This window comes from Cygnus olor, chromosome 4, assembly GCF_009769625.2.
Source record: "Cygnus olor isolate bCygOlo1 chromosome 4, bCygOlo1.pri.v2, whole genome shotgun sequence".
NCBI classification, from domain to species: Eukaryota; Metazoa; Chordata; class Aves; order Anseriformes; family Anatidae; genus Cygnus; species Cygnus olor.
The window spans coordinates 15723244-15737782 of NC_049172.1; the positions used below are offsets into that span (position 1 = coordinate 15723244).

Below are 14539 nucleotides of genomic sequence, written 5' to 3' on the forward strand. Positions count from 1 at the left end.
ATTCTTTACCTTAAAGTAAAGGTTGAACTCCTGTTTCAGCCTTTACCTCACCTAGGATTGCTAATGGCCTTTCTGCCCCTTACCCAGTCACCTGTTTCCCTGATAGCTTACTTATACTACCCTTTGTCAAGTTCTGTTCCATTTCCTTGGGGAGGAGAAACAGGTGACATATGCACAGTGTAATGGAATATATGGTGGGGTGTTTTTTCTTGTTTTCAATTTTCAAGAAACCAGCTTAATGTTTATATCCTGTACCAGCATAATTGTGTATTCAACATAAATATACTTGTATCACTTCTAATTATTACCATTTGTCTTGCTTGTGGCTGGGTTTTCTTGGTCGCATCCTGTATCCTAAAGAAAAAAACAGAAGCTTGAGGGAGCTTGTACAGAATGAAAGTCAACTTTCTATTGGAGGCTGTAAATGAAAATTAAGGCTTCTCCTGAGGGAAAGATAGGGATAACTCCTGTTCTCTAGGGAATGGGGCAAGTAACTGGGCGCTGGCAGAGGACTTGTCAGGGTCTGGAGACCACAGGTAGGGGAGAACAGTAGGAATGCCATATACATTTGTAGGAAACCCCCTTGCACTATTCTCTCTTCGCTGAACAGCTGTGCACAGTTTGCCGGGTATATATGTGGCAGGAGGAGTTGTGCCCAGTTTCACAATGTGCCCAAGAGCCAATTTCACAAGCTGTGCTCCCTTTCTCGAGTTTCCCCTCTACCCTCCTTTTAAAACCGAGGGTGTAGACACTCTTTCAGGTATTTATCAACCAACGCTAGGGGAAACGAAACACAGGCACTAACCTCTCCTTTACCTGTTTGCTGCCTGTGGGGAAGCTCGGGGCGGGAGAGGCGAGGCCGCAGCCGGCCGCCTTCTGCCCTGAGGCGAGGCTCCTTGGGGCTCGCGGCGCCGCCGCCATATCGTGGCCCTTCCCCCTGAGCCGCCCTTCGGGGGCGTGGGGCTGCGGGCGCGGCGGGGGCCGCTGCGGCCGCTTCCAGCAGCATGGGGTGGGCAGCGGCGTGGGGCTCCCGGCTGTGGGGGCTGCTGGCGGTGGTGGTGGTGCTGTGCGGGACGGCGGCGGCAGCCGGCCTCGGGGCGGCCCCGCTGCTGTGCAACGTGAGCCTGGACAGCCCCGCCGAGGAGCGGTGGCTGCCGGTGCTGCGGCACTTCGAGCCCGCCTTCCTGCGCGCCGCCGTCGCCCGGGTCATCGAGTGAGTGTGGGGCGGCGGGGGGGACCCTCCTTGGGACGGGGTGGGGTGGCGGGGACAGCTGTGCAGGGGCTGAAGGGCTCTGAATTGTCCCAAAATCGCCTGGGCTGTGGCTTATGGCTGGGTTGTGCAGGGTGCTCGAGGGATGTGTAGAAAAGCGATGAGGTGTAGCGAGGGCTGGGATGCGGGGCGAGGGTGCTAAGTGGTCGGTGTCAACCGGCACGGCTGGTCCCAGTTTGGGACAGGCACGCAGTGGAGCATAAGTTGCAAACCTTTTTGTCTCTTTCTCAGCTAATAGGTAGCTAATGCCTTGAGCGTGTTTTGCAGTGAAACTGTGCCAAAATGGGTCCACGAAGTTATTCAGCCAATTGCAGCAGAGCTGGAGTCCTTCATGCCACAGCCCTTCGCAGGGGAAATCCTGGGGCTGTGCAGAGCCCTGGGAATCAGTTTGGGCGACGGAGTTCTGCTTAACTTCGCCTATGAATCCACTGCGTAAGTGACTGAGAGTAATAGAATCTGATGGACGTGGACACGGATTCATTTTAGCTTAGTATCTGACAAGGCAGATAAAGATATGGCAGATAAATCACGCAGTTCGATCTGATACTATTTCTGATGTTCAGCTGGGAGGCAGTTTGCATGCTGATTTGAATGAGGCACAGAGCAGCATACCCAATAAAATAGTCTTTTAAATGCTAGTTCTTCATATTTCACAGAGCATGCTCATCATCCTGAGCCCCCGTAAGACCTATGAAATTTTAAGTTTCTCGGCTCTAACGATGCTCAAGAATGCACAGCAACCAGGAGCAAACTACCAGTCTGCAACTTTTCTTTACCTTTACAATTTTAACAGACAGTGCTGTGCATCACTGGGATGACAAACTTACAACTCCAGAGATAATAAGTTGTGAATTACCTGCTAATTCAATTACAGAATTATGGAGTATCCTGAGTTGGAAGGGATCCATGTGGGTCATTGAATCTGACTCTCGATTCCACACAGGGCAACCTAAGTGATGAAACATATATCTAAGATCATTGTGCAACAGCATACTTCTTGAACAACATACTTACTAAAAATTGTTTCCATGAAAGTGAAACTATTACTGAAAAATGAGTTTCAGCACACTTCCTGTCCCAGAGAAGTTAGACTGCTGTTGAAATGGTCAACGCTTTGAAAGTAATCAGTTTCCCAACTGAAAAGATTTTGTTTGAACATTTAATCTAACTGTAATCAAAATATAATCAGGGTCCAGATAGAAATGAAACAATCTATAATTAGTAAAAATAAATAAATAAATAAATAAAGGAAGTAAAAAAAGTTTCAAACTGATACTTTGTGGACATTTTTTGATGTTGGCTTTTCATCTTGATTTAGAAAAACTAAGTTTTGAAATAATGAAATTTTCCTAAGTGGAAATCGTGATTCCTGCTTGGTCTGTTATATCTGACCTGATACAGACAGTAGCAGGGATTTTGACTTTCTAAGTCAGGTGGGATGTCGTAAGTTAAATGTTGTACAGTTTTGTATGCCAGGCTCTCTGGAAAGTCTTTACCTTGTGGATATTGTGCATGACTTGTACAGGACACTGTCAAACTTTCTCGTACTTTTCTTTTTCCTTTAAATTGAAAGTAAAGGCTGTGTGAAATTATATGAAAAAGTATAAGGTGAGACTATTCTTTCAGGTTGTGAATTGCAAGCGTTAATGACGTAACGTGAGCTCTTATTTGTATGCTTCCATGTGTAAAGTACTTAGAAGAAAATAAACTCAGTTACTCCTGAAGTGCTGTGCTAGTTCAACTAGACCGTAATGTTGAAAGTGTTGTCATAATGTTGTCTTATATTTCAAAAATAATTTTCTCCTTTTTTTCTTTTTTTTTTTTTTAAGGTTCTGTACTAGTATTGTTGCTCAGGATGAAAAAGGAAACATTTACCATGGTCGGAACCTGGATTATGACTTTGTAGATATATTAAGTAAAATTACAATTGATGTGCAGTTTATAAAAAGCGGACAGGTACGAACTGTGGTTGGTGTGGCTGGGTGGTATTCTGTGAAGCAATGGTGTGTGGTTGTACAGCTGCACAGGCAGCAGCATTTAATCTGGGAATATGGTTCCCAACCCAAGTTTACTGAATTATCAGAGCACCACAGTCCCTCTTTCTAGGAATGTTGGATGAGTGCTGTTTTTTTTGTTTTCTGGACATCCAGTTAGTGGTGAAAAACTGGAACAAATAAAACAGTGTAATCTATTGCGTCAAGATCATTATTTGGAAGGAGATGGTAAAAGAAGAAAATGCCAAGGCATTAAAAAAAAGGAAATACTACAGAATGTAGAAAAGAGATCAGTTTTGGCAGGGACCAATTTTTTGGCCCTTTTCTAAGGCCTTGTTAATTTTATTGACCAATGTGTATGTTTTAGATGAATATTGTCTAAAATGAACTAGTTGCTAGTGCAGTCCTCGTTAGTTTCATTTTCTCAATATTCATTTGTCCTTTTTGCAAATACAGAATTCTTTGTTTCTTACTTGGTCCCTTGCTAACTTGAGCAAAATTTTTGTAGCAGTTGGTGATCATTAACAAATGAAATGCAGTGTATTGTGGTCCCCTGAGTCTTTTTATCATTTACTTTGCAAGGTTTACTATAATTTAAGGCAAAGGGTTTTAAAGGGATTTCCAAAACAATATATGAAAGTCACAGGAAAAAATACAGGATGCTGTTTTGGAATGTTTCTTATATTTCAAAAAGTGCTTAGTTCCAGAATGCTAAAATACTGTATGTTTCCTGGTTTCAGATAGCATATCAAGGAACCACATTTCTTGGTTACGTAGGCTTATGGACTGGACAAAGTCCACACAAGTTCACAGTCTCTGGTGATGAACGAGGTAAAAAAAATCAGTCTTCCACACTTGATATCATGTATACTATTTCAGTTGGTTGTTGCCTCTTCCAGCTCTTCTGTCACGTTCTCCAAGAGGGAAAAATACTGTTAGGTCTGCCAGAAAGGAGATGAAACTGAATGACTTCTCTGGCCCTCAGGAGATGAAAGCACACATGCTGCCAGTTTTTGGCTGCTACTGAGGAGAGAGGCATTTGTTTATCAGCAGTGTCATCTGAGCTTGAAAAGTGTCAGAGGAGACGGAGGAGAAGGAGGAGGCAGTAAGAGAAAAATCTTGTGATCTGTCCGAGAGACACAATGAGAGATGACAGAGTTGATGCTGAAACAAAAAGGGAGCCTTGTATAGCAAATAAACTGTCACTTTCCTAGTTCTCTCTTCCTTTCCCTATATCCCGTTTTTCTCTGTCGCCATAAGACAGCTTGAATGAAAGGATCAGAAGAGAAGAGTAAGACTGAGAGAATTATATACATATTCATTATCTCCGTAATTAGGGACTCTGGTGTGGAGCACATGTGCCTTTTGATTCCTGCTTCCTTTGTTAATATTGCTTTCTTGCAATATTAAGATTCTCTAGATTCTTTCCATAGTTTATATTCATATTTTTTAAAAGCCTGCTTCTGATGCTAGTATAATTATTTAATCCTTTCAAAACTGGATCATCTTGGGCCAATACTGAGAGGTGCAAAATGCTCTTAATTTGTACTAAAATCATCTAGGACATAGAGTCTTAAATGTATTGAATCTTTGCAAAAGGCTTGATTTAGAAAGTCTTGAAGACCAAAGTCTGAATGGGCATAACCTGGGGACAAAACCAGTGCTGTTCTGTTCTCTCTAATGTATCTCAGGAATCAAGCGCTGCAAATGTTTGTGTGAGATGGGCCCCTCTTGTCCGTCAGGAGCTGATGTGCTGTCATCCACCTGCATGCCTTTGTTTCAGTTGCTTTTTTACTATAGACAATAGTAATTCACTCAACACATGCTGCACTCCTGTAAATCAGTTGTTACTGACTGCTTGCTTGTCTATCTGTCACCATACAACTGAAATAAAATTTGGGGAAATAAACTTTTGCACTCTGGCTGGAAAGGGAGATGACTTTAAATTAGGGTGAAGGTCTCTCAAATAACAGACATTATTTCTGTTGCCTTTTTCTTGTTTGGGCATAAAAATAAGTATAAAGTTGTCCTTCTGTTTTTCTTGGTTCTCCTAATTTTCCCCAGAAACACACAATCACTATTACTACCTCTTTTTTTTTTTTCCCCTTTTTAGCTACTTTAAGATTTCAGTGTAATTCTTCTTGTTGTAAGAGTTCAGTAAGATGAACAATGAGATGATTTATGCTAATATTTGAGCTGACAGATGTAGACTAACAAATATCAATAGACCTGCAGTCTTTTTTGCAATGTATGTTGCAAAGTGCTTCTTCCTGTTAGGGTAACCTTTGACTCTTCTGTGCTCAGCATTCAGCTATGAATAAAAAATGATGAAAAATTGAGAAGCTAGTAAATTATCAATACTGAGTTTTTGATTTAAAGTGCTAGCACTTGCAAGTTCTGAGAGGTACTGCATATTTTCTCTAAAGAGCTAACTACCTTTTTCACTTTCGTTAATGCCGATATTGGATCCTCTGCTTCTCGTTCACATTATGGTTCCTACAGTGATTTGCCTGAGAACTTCTGTTCTAAGTTAAGCAAAGAGCACAGTAAACAGATGTTCTGTTTACTGTGGCCCTTCGCAGCAGCGTGATCTCTCTGTAGCTCTTTGTTGGATTCTTGGAAGTGAAATTGTTGAAGCTGTTGCTGGAATCACTATAGGCTGAAAGAAAGGGAGTCCTAAAGTACTGACAGTGGCACTGAAACAGAGATCTTTAACTTCTGAGCATGTTTCCTGACTGAAACCTTTCAGACTGGTTGAGAATTCTGTTGCTGTAAATCTTTTAATCTACAGATTAAGAGTTTTTAACTAGTAGAGGGTAAGATTGCAGAGCTAGAGATGGGACCTGGAGAAGAAAGGAAGACAAGGAGGATAGATTTTACAGAGTGTAAGTAACATGTATGTGCAATAGTTTTTTTTCTTTTTTTTTCCAGCGGGTGGTAGCTGGTGGGAAAATGCAATAGCTGCTTTTCTGAATCGAAATTACCCTGTCAGCTGGCTTGTCCGAGATGTAAGTGCACTACGTTATATTCTCAGATTTCAGTGATGTCATTTCAATTTACAGACTCCTAGTAAATTTGACTTTTTTCACAGAAAATTCAATAAATTGTTAAGATTGTATTTTATACGGGCAGATAGGTATTATCCCCAAATCATCAGCAACGTGTTTGATAAAGGCAATTCCAGCCCTTCAGGGGGACGATCTCTGATCACTGCCAAAAATCTATGAGTATCTGTGCAAAGACTTCCTTCCAAGGGAGGATCTCAGCTAGCTGTGAGGGATATAGTAATCTAGCAAATTGAGCAGCTGTACTATCAGATAGTAAACATATGAACCCGTAGTTGTTTTATTACATTTGATATGTTCCCATATTAAAGACAGAGAGCTTACTGGTGATTGGCAGGAGTTAGACTGGTGTTTTGTATAGCACTTTTTATGAGGGTTGTGTTAGTATAACTTCTAAGATAAAACAGGTTTGCTGCTTCTCCAATTCATGAATTATAGCAAACATGAATTATATCTTTTGTAATTAAAAACCTCCCTGAAGAACTGGAATGTTTACTGGAGACCTCATTGTTGACATTTTTTGAGTTTGAGATGTGAGCTGAGGCTGTGACTTGCCTACTACTAGCTGCAGTGTTGCTGTAAGAAATAATTAATTGTTTAAAACAACTGAGAGCAATTTTGTTTTATGTTTGTTCTCCATATTCAGCTTTAGTTCCTGCACAGCACTTATTTTTAAAGAAGTACTTCAGTAGACTGTGGCCCTATGCCTGTAAACAGTAGCTTCACTGGCTGTGGTTGAGTTACCAGTTCATACTAAGTTAGTCATGTGGTTATAGCAAGAAAAGGAAGGCTTGCTGTGAGCAATGCCAGTGCTTCTCCATTGTTACCAAAATCCTCTTAAACTAAAGGCAAGACAAGGATGCAGTGTGTTTTTTTTTTTCTGCTCATCCCATTTCTGTCCCGTTTTGCAAGTTGAAAGACTTTGAGGATTGAACTGGCAGAGTGTGGACATGCCTTTATCTCTTTAATGGCAGATTTTTCATCTTTTTTCACCATATACATGTGTGTGTGTACATATGTGTACACATGTATATATATATATGTATATTTACTTTGTGTATTTGCAAAGCTGGGATTAATGAGGTCTGTTGCTAGTCACTCATTTCATGTTCCTGTGCTAAAATCACAAGCTAAAATCACAGAAGTGCTTTCAAAGAAGTATTTTCAAATAGCACCTTATAGTTGATTGCAGTTTGCAATAAAGCTGCGACTGTTGTGCTTTTTCAGGTGTCCCAGTGCTTACTTTGTGCTTGACTGTGCTTTGTGAATTTTGTTTCATTGTGCTCTCCTTTTTGCACTAGACCCTGAGCAGAGCAGAGGACTTTCAGTCAGCTGTTCTCAGACTAGCTGGCATTCCCATCATCGCTGAAGTTTACTATATTGTAGGAGGTGTATCACCCAAAGAAGGCATGGTCATAACGAGGAATAGAAGAGGGCCAGCTGACCTCTGGCCTCTTGATCCTTTAAGTGGAGCGTAAGTACACAAAATGTTTTGTTTTTTCATGCTCCCTCTTAAGTGATAGGCAAGGATGGTGGGACAGCTTTCTTCAGAGATCCAGGCCCATCTCTTACCAGTGTTGAGAAGGGAAAGCTTGGGAGCCTCAGAAAGGAACGCCGGTCCCTTCCTGGGAAGGCATCACACCACCTTGTCAGATTGGGGCAGTCCAGAGCATCAAAAAAGCATCTGTATGTATTCATTTTTTAGATAGATTTCAAAGGAGACAAGATTTGAGGGCACATCCTGGTTGTCTGCCAAGTATTGCATGATTAAATTCAGTGCTCCCAAGTTAGTTTTCGCACAGCATGGTAGAAGGGTTGAAGGCTCAAAAATAATTGTTTCTATGATTTTTGTGAAATCAGCTGCTTGATAAATGAAGGAGATCCTTAATAGTTGCCCTGCAGTGACAAAATGGAACTTAATGATTGCTGTCAGTCAGTAAGTGCTGGCTTGGCAACAGCCAGATGGCCTGTTGGCTCTGTGTACTCCAAGTGGAATGCTGCAGGCTGCAGTGTGTACCCATAATCCTTTCTCTAATTATCTCGTTAAAGGTCTAATCTTACTTTTTTCCTCGTCAGTAGTAGTTTTGCCATTAGCAGTTCAAGAGATCACTCCTTTTCATTAGTGTTCAGTAGCTTATGGTAAAGGCTCCTATATGTGTAGGATCTCTTGGATTTGCAAGAGACACAGGGAAGAGGTTTTTGAGGGAACTTTTTTTCCTTTGGGCAGTACAGAAATACTGATTCTTGGTTTTTGTTAATTACCTGCTGATGCACCTTTTGTTTGCTTTCTTGTGTGTTACATGACAGGTGGTTTCGTGTGGAGACAAATTATGACCATTGGACTACCCCTCCTCCTTTTGATGACCGAAGGTAAATTTAGTTTAGACCTCTGCAGTGAGATATCGCTTCCATTTTTAAAAAGCTTAGAGACTTGGGTGTTTTCTTCTCTGAGCAGGGGTTAGCTTGCTGAGCAGGCAGTTTGTTCAGTTTCTGGAATGCCACTCAAATGAGAACAGATAAGCTAAGGAGTGACAATGACATGTGTCAGAGGAAAGTAAGTCTGTGTGGCATTGAATGGCATGCAAGGTGAGAAGTAGCAAGGATATATTGCGTATCAAAAACTTCCGTATAAAATTTAGTAAAAATGACATTTTCACTGTGAATCTAAATCCTGTATTTGATGGCACTATTGAGAGACTTGCAGACGTCACACAATCTTTAGGATGTGTGGTCTGCAAAAAGCTGCTGGCAGATTCCCGGTTGGTCTGAATTCACAGTGTAGTAACACAGTAACTTCAGCAGTGTGAGTCTAGATTATGTTGCACAGAATTGTGGATAATTTTAGACCAAAACAGGCATTTTAAAATTAAAGGCATTCACTGAGGAAATTCTTCACAGTGGTGGTTTGTAGCCTTTGGAACAATAAACTGTGTTTAATGATATTGCATTGTTCTCCCACAGAACTCCAGCCATGAAAGCTCTCAATGCTACTGGACAGCAGAATATCAATTTTGATACGCTCTTTCAGGTATTTCTTTTAAATTCTGTATTGTGGCACGTAGACTTTCACTTGAAACTCTTTCAAAGCAGAAGTGGTTACGTGGTTGTCAGTGATTTTAAAGCTATGCAAGGAAGGCATGGTGAAAAGGATGTGCCATGCAGCCACCTCTGGAGAGTTTAAGGCTGACAAGTTTGTGCATTAAAATGGTTCTGAACTCCCTGTGTAGTCATTTCATAATAGTCTGCCGATCCAAGTTGGAAGGGTAAGCGATGAATCCCATCACCATCATCGCCATGCAGTTCCCTCGTTCAAGCGCAGTGATAAATATTACAGCAGGCAGCTAAAGTGTTAGACAAGAGTGATATTTACCACTTAGTTTTGAGAACTTCAATTTTGTATGTTTCAGAATTTTTATTTAATTCTTTTGTTAAATGGTCCAATACTTAAAAATAAAACACAGCAAGAGTAATTCTTGATTCTGTATTATTTGTGTTTATAACTTCATCCTACTGCTGTTTCTAAATAGCATTTTAATTCCCTTTTCACCAAAATGACACCTTTTCAAACTTTCTGTACAGGTGTTGTCAGTGAAGCCAGTCTTAAATGAGTAAGTATTAGATTCAGAGATGTCAATCAGTGCCTCCTACCATGCCTTGGGCCACTTAAAAGGCCATCACAAATTTCCTCAGGAATTTCCTATACATCTGTTTGAGTATCTTGTCGTTTCCCAGTGTAGATTTCTGCTTGTGCACATGGTGCTGAAGACTTTCACAGAACTCCGTCTGTCTCTCTAGCCATGGAACTGTGCTTTGTTAGGCTTAGTCTGGTAATGGGAAGTTCCTTTGTAGTAGTGAAACAAGTAACTGCTTACATGAACAGCAGTACTTTCTACAGTTCTTTTTGCCAACTCATTTGTACCTTTGACTTTTGGAAAGGTTGGATTTGTGTTAACACTAGACTCTGGTGCTTCTGATTTCGCTCTGCTTGATGTGTGAAAAATAAAGAAGTCGTAAATGGGGACATAGCTTTTAGGTACCATTTACTGGCTTTTTAAAACAGACTAATTTCAGTATAACATTATGGTTCTGCATAGTTCCACAGGTTGCACCTTTGCAGGTTATCCTGTTTTGCTTTATTTTTACATGGAACCCAGTACCTTCTCTAGATCAGTCACTCACATTACAGCTTGGCAATGGCTTCTTCAAAGTCAGTATGAGGACTTCCTCTCCTCTTTCTTATAAATGTGAGGAAATTTGGAAAGGAGAAGATTATATCTGTGTGACTGTTAAGATTAGCAATGCTGTTTTTTTAATACAGTGACCCAAACCAATGTAGAAATACTGTTTCTTTGCTGTACTAAATGGAAAGAAAAATTTGAAAACTTGTGCCAGCAGCCATCATTTTTATCAGTCTCTTTCACTCTCTTCCTAGCACTTCTGTACCTAAGCAGAATGTTTGTTTCCACTAAAATTTGTCCTGCTGCTTTGCTAGTTTTATAAATTATTCTTCTCATCTTTGGAATGATTTTTCACTGACTGTTTTCTTCTTCCCCTACCAGTAACACAGTGTATACCACAGTAATGAGCGCTGCATTTCCAGAGAAGTACCAGACATGGATCAGAACTATGAAGTGAAGAGGTGTAAGTAATGTGCTGGTACTCCTAGCTACTTGTACTTAAATAAAATTTCAACTGAAGGGTCATTGAGGGGCAAAGCACTGCAATGGCACTCAAATGACCTAGTCTGAATTCCTGATTCCCTTGGTTTGCTTATTGACCTTGGGTAAATACCTTCCCTTAGTTGATTCAGAGATAAGAGTTAAGTATTTGACTTTCTTTGCAAAACCCTTGGGGATTATTTGAGGAAAAGTACTTTATTGGAAAGGGTGGGTGTGGTGAGCTATGGGTAGTTGTTGGCTATATGAACGTTTTACCTATTATTTTTACCATTTCCACTACTGTGATATATTTCACATGCCTTCCAGTGGCTGACTTTGACAGGAAGCCCTGCCAGTGGTGAACTGTAGCAGGTGAAGTCGGTGCACTTGGCACAAAGAAAGATCAAGCTTAGCTCGTAACAGCCCTTCACAACCAGCTGAACATTAGCATCCTCAGAAGGTTTTGTCCAGTGGTTTTGCAGAAAAAGTCAAAGTGATTGAACTCCCACAGAGCTTCAGGTGGTGGCTTTACTGTGTTCAAAGGAAAATATTAAGTTACAGATATTTCTATTCCAAGAAACTCTGGTTGTGTGGGGGGGCTTGGCAGGACCATAAGAAATTGCATTTCAGTTTGAATAGTTTTTTAAACCATTATTAGTATTATATTCATAGCAGTTAATATTGGACATTAGATTTTAGCAGGACTTTCTTTTAGAGATTCTAAAGTATTTGTTTCTTTTTAACTTCATACAAACCTATGCTCTCTTACTTACCTGTGTATCTGTTTATTTCAGCAGACCATATCGGTGAAAAGCTGAAGCTTTCCAAGACCGGCATAAGCTTTTAAAATCACACTCAAACGCACAACAGTTGTTTTGGCTTACTAATTGTGCAAACCATTCAGGAAATAATGACTTGTTAGTTCTTTGAAGTGTTGCAGATGATACTGTTAATGAACTGTAAAGGAAGATTGATTTTATTTTAACTATATTCATGTTCTAGCAGATGTTGATGGCTAAAAATTGTTTTTATTGTTTTTGGAAAGAGTTGTGCAATTTGATTGTATTCATGTACTTACTAGTAAATAAAAACTAAATATATTTTGTGTGGTATGTAGGTCTGAACATAATTAAATAAAAATATGCAGCTGATTGCTTGATTTATGAAGACCTGTGGTGATACTACCACTGTCATCATCTGTTTCTGACTTGTATGGGGCCTGTGAATGTAAGCCCAGCAGGGTCAAGTGCCCAGCAAGAACTGGCCTGAGTGCTGGGGAAGCTGGCAGAGTTACAAAACAGGGTTGCCACAGGTCCTGAGGCTGTCTCAGCCTTCGTTCAGCTGCATCACTGTGGCCATCCTGTCCAGATGTGCTCTGTAGATCTTCCTCAAGACAAAAATTACTGCATCAGTGCAAAGGAGTGTGACTACACTGTGTGAATACCGCTGCAGGCAGTATCTTTCCTCTTCAGCTATGGTTCTCCAGTGCACAGGTTCTTCAGCTGTTTTTATTAGGCTTATGAAAGATGACTGAGAGGTATATATTCTTAAGATGGTTCCCAGGTGATGCGGAAAGCACTTGACTTATAGCAGTAGATAAGGTAGTGGACCATAAACAGAGATTTTCAGTCTGTCTAAGGACTGTCTGTTTAGTGTAAGGTGAGGAAATGTGGCTACTCATCAGAAATCAGGAGTTATTTAAGGAGATGTGATGATACAGACTTCTTCCCCACAATAGATGATAGAATTTTGTGATGGAGTAGTTGTGAGATTAGAAAATGGATTGTTTTCCATTTTAATATTTGAAAGCTGTCTTCAATAGAAACTTTACGACTCACTTTTCTAGTGCAGAGGTGGTTTTTTGTTTTGTTTTGTCTAGTTGTGCTGTGACCGCAGATTGTGAATTCAGGCACTTCTTGCAAGCACCCCAGAAATACAGGATTTAAGGAGTCAAGAGCAATGGATACCTTCACATAAAGCTTAGAGGTCTGGTTCTTTACCAGACAAAATTCAGGTGAGTGCCTGTAAAAATTTTACCTAGGAGAAGAAGGTATGATCATAGCGCTAGGTGAGAGAGCCATTTCCAGATATGTGCAATGCCATCCGCAGTGTTGGTGCGCCAGTTATGCAAACTGTTCCTGAGTGAGTCTTCTGGAGATGTGGTCCCTTTATCTCCTTGCGCTGAGTCTGGCTAAGTGTTGTAACCTACTTACCTGCATCCTCTACTGCCTGGATAAATGCGCTGCCAGCTTTGCCTTGACCCAGTTTGTACAATGATGTTAGTAGTCATATACCAGAACTGATAAAGCTGAAAAATAGAGGTTTTCTGGAAGAGGATGTGAATAATGGAAGTTACAATATCTTTGAGATACCAGGATGACGTTGCTTTAATCCACAGAGCAGACACTGACTCCTCATTCCACCAGGTTTTCCTTATGTAACTGTCACCCACAAGTAAGGCAAAACAATCCTCACAGGAATAATTTTGCATAGTCTTCTTGACCTCAGCAGTGTTAGGCTGATTATCTTCTGCCAGCGGTGTGCCCAGATTCTCAGTCCTTTATAAAATGAATCAAATATTTTTGCTTCCAAGTGTACAAACAGATCCGGAGTGTGTAAATATTTGGTATCCATGAATATTCAGCAAACAGTTGTCCACTCCTGTATTGTCTCAGCTCATCAGATGCTGATCAGGTAAGGCTCAGCCACAGAACACATTAGTGAAAAAAAATTTTTTTGAATTTTAAATGGGAAGCTAGATTTGAAGTAATCTGTTTTTTTTCCTTTTGTTCCTTTAAAATATTTTCTGAAAGCCTTGCGTTTTATCAGTTTATAAACAAACATTCAGACACTCTGCCAATAAAATGAAGCCTTTATGCCTATATAGATATAGGCATGTGTATTTTGCTAACCAGAAAGATATGTATAACTTTCTGGTCTTAGTTTAATTACATGTTAAAAATACAAACAAAGTGTTAAATGACATATATTACAAACTAGATGATTTAATCTGTGAAACGTGTTGAGCTTCTTTTGTCTAAGAATTGAAATCTGATAAAAACACAGAGAGGTTTTTAAACAGTTTAAATAAAACAATGCTGGATATATAAGGAAACAATAAATGTAGCACTGGTTGTTTTGAGTGTTTTTTTTGTGTGTGTGGCATCTGGTTTGTTTGTTCTTTAAAAAAAGAAGGATCATTCATAGTTATTGGAATTGCTCACTGGTCATCCTTCTGTTTGACGTTTCATCTGCTTTGTGTTCACATTTTAGAGACTGGGAAATAAAACAGCTTTTCTGCTTTCTCAAGCCCAGTCAGCTTCATGGCTTAGAATTGATAAGTAATTAACTAGAACTAAGTTACGTTATCCTTGCTTTGTCCGTTGTTTTGTTTCTGCAGTCCAGACTCCCTAGCTATAAAGCCCAAAAGATTTTTCACTATAGAAAAATAGACTCCCACTATAGGGAGTGGGTGAAATGTTTATTTCTTTTTTCTTTGAGAAATTTGCATTTAACAAAAGGCAACTTGAAACTGTTTACAAACTGGTCCTT

General features: G+C 40.1%; 1 protein-coding gene and 1 long non-coding RNA gene across 4 annotated transcripts in view; one reads left to right on the forward strand and one right to left on the reverse strand.

Moving 5' to 3' along the window:
* Positions 1–308: 308 nt before the first annotated feature.
* Positions 309–14539, reverse strand: part of LOC121069393 — a 29660-nt gene continuing 15429 nt past the window's right edge. The window contains exons 3-4 of the long non-coding RNA XR_005819396.1: positions 2127–2219; positions 309–354 (exon numbers count right to left, since the gene is read on the reverse strand). This is a non-coding gene — a long non-coding RNA (uncharacterized LOC121069393). The remainder of the gene's footprint in view (positions 355–2126; positions 2220–14539) is intronic.
* NAAA (N-acylethanolamine acid amidase) lies at positions 821–12135 on the forward strand. Of its 3 annotated transcripts, none has more exons than XM_040555540.1 (11): positions 826–1213; positions 1538–1702; positions 3100–3226; positions 4005–4095; positions 6196–6272; positions 7631–7803; positions 8637–8699; positions 9291–9357; positions 9909–9937; positions 10889–10970; positions 11782–12096. In XM_040555540.1, exons 1-10 carry the CDS (start codon positions 1005–1007, stop codon positions 10962–10964), a joined length of 1077 nt encoding a protein of 358 aa, XP_040411474.1. In that variant the 5' UTR covers positions 826–1004; the 3' UTR covers positions 10965–10970; positions 11782–12096. The 3 variants fall into 3 exon arrangements, 2 of the variants coding, with proteins under 2 accessions (XP_040411474.1, XP_040411475.1); XM_040555541.1 differs by having other exon boundaries at positions 11785–12096; XR_005819394.1 differs by having other exon boundaries at positions 821–1213; positions 9291–10970; positions 11782–12135.

Coding starts and splice junctions, on each gene's coding strand:
- NAAA (XM_040555540.1), top strand. CDS start 1,005: ATGGGGTGGGCAGCGGCGTGGGGCTCCCGGCTGTGGGGGCTGCTGGCG. Junction 4,096..6,195: donor AGTCTCTGGTGATGAACGAG/GTAAAAAAAATC, acceptor TTTTTTTTCCAG/CGGGTGGTAGCTGGTGGGAA. Junction 9,938..10,888: donor GTGAAGCCAGTCTTAAATGA/GTAAGTATTAGA, acceptor TTCCCCTACCAG/TAACACAGTGTATACCACAG.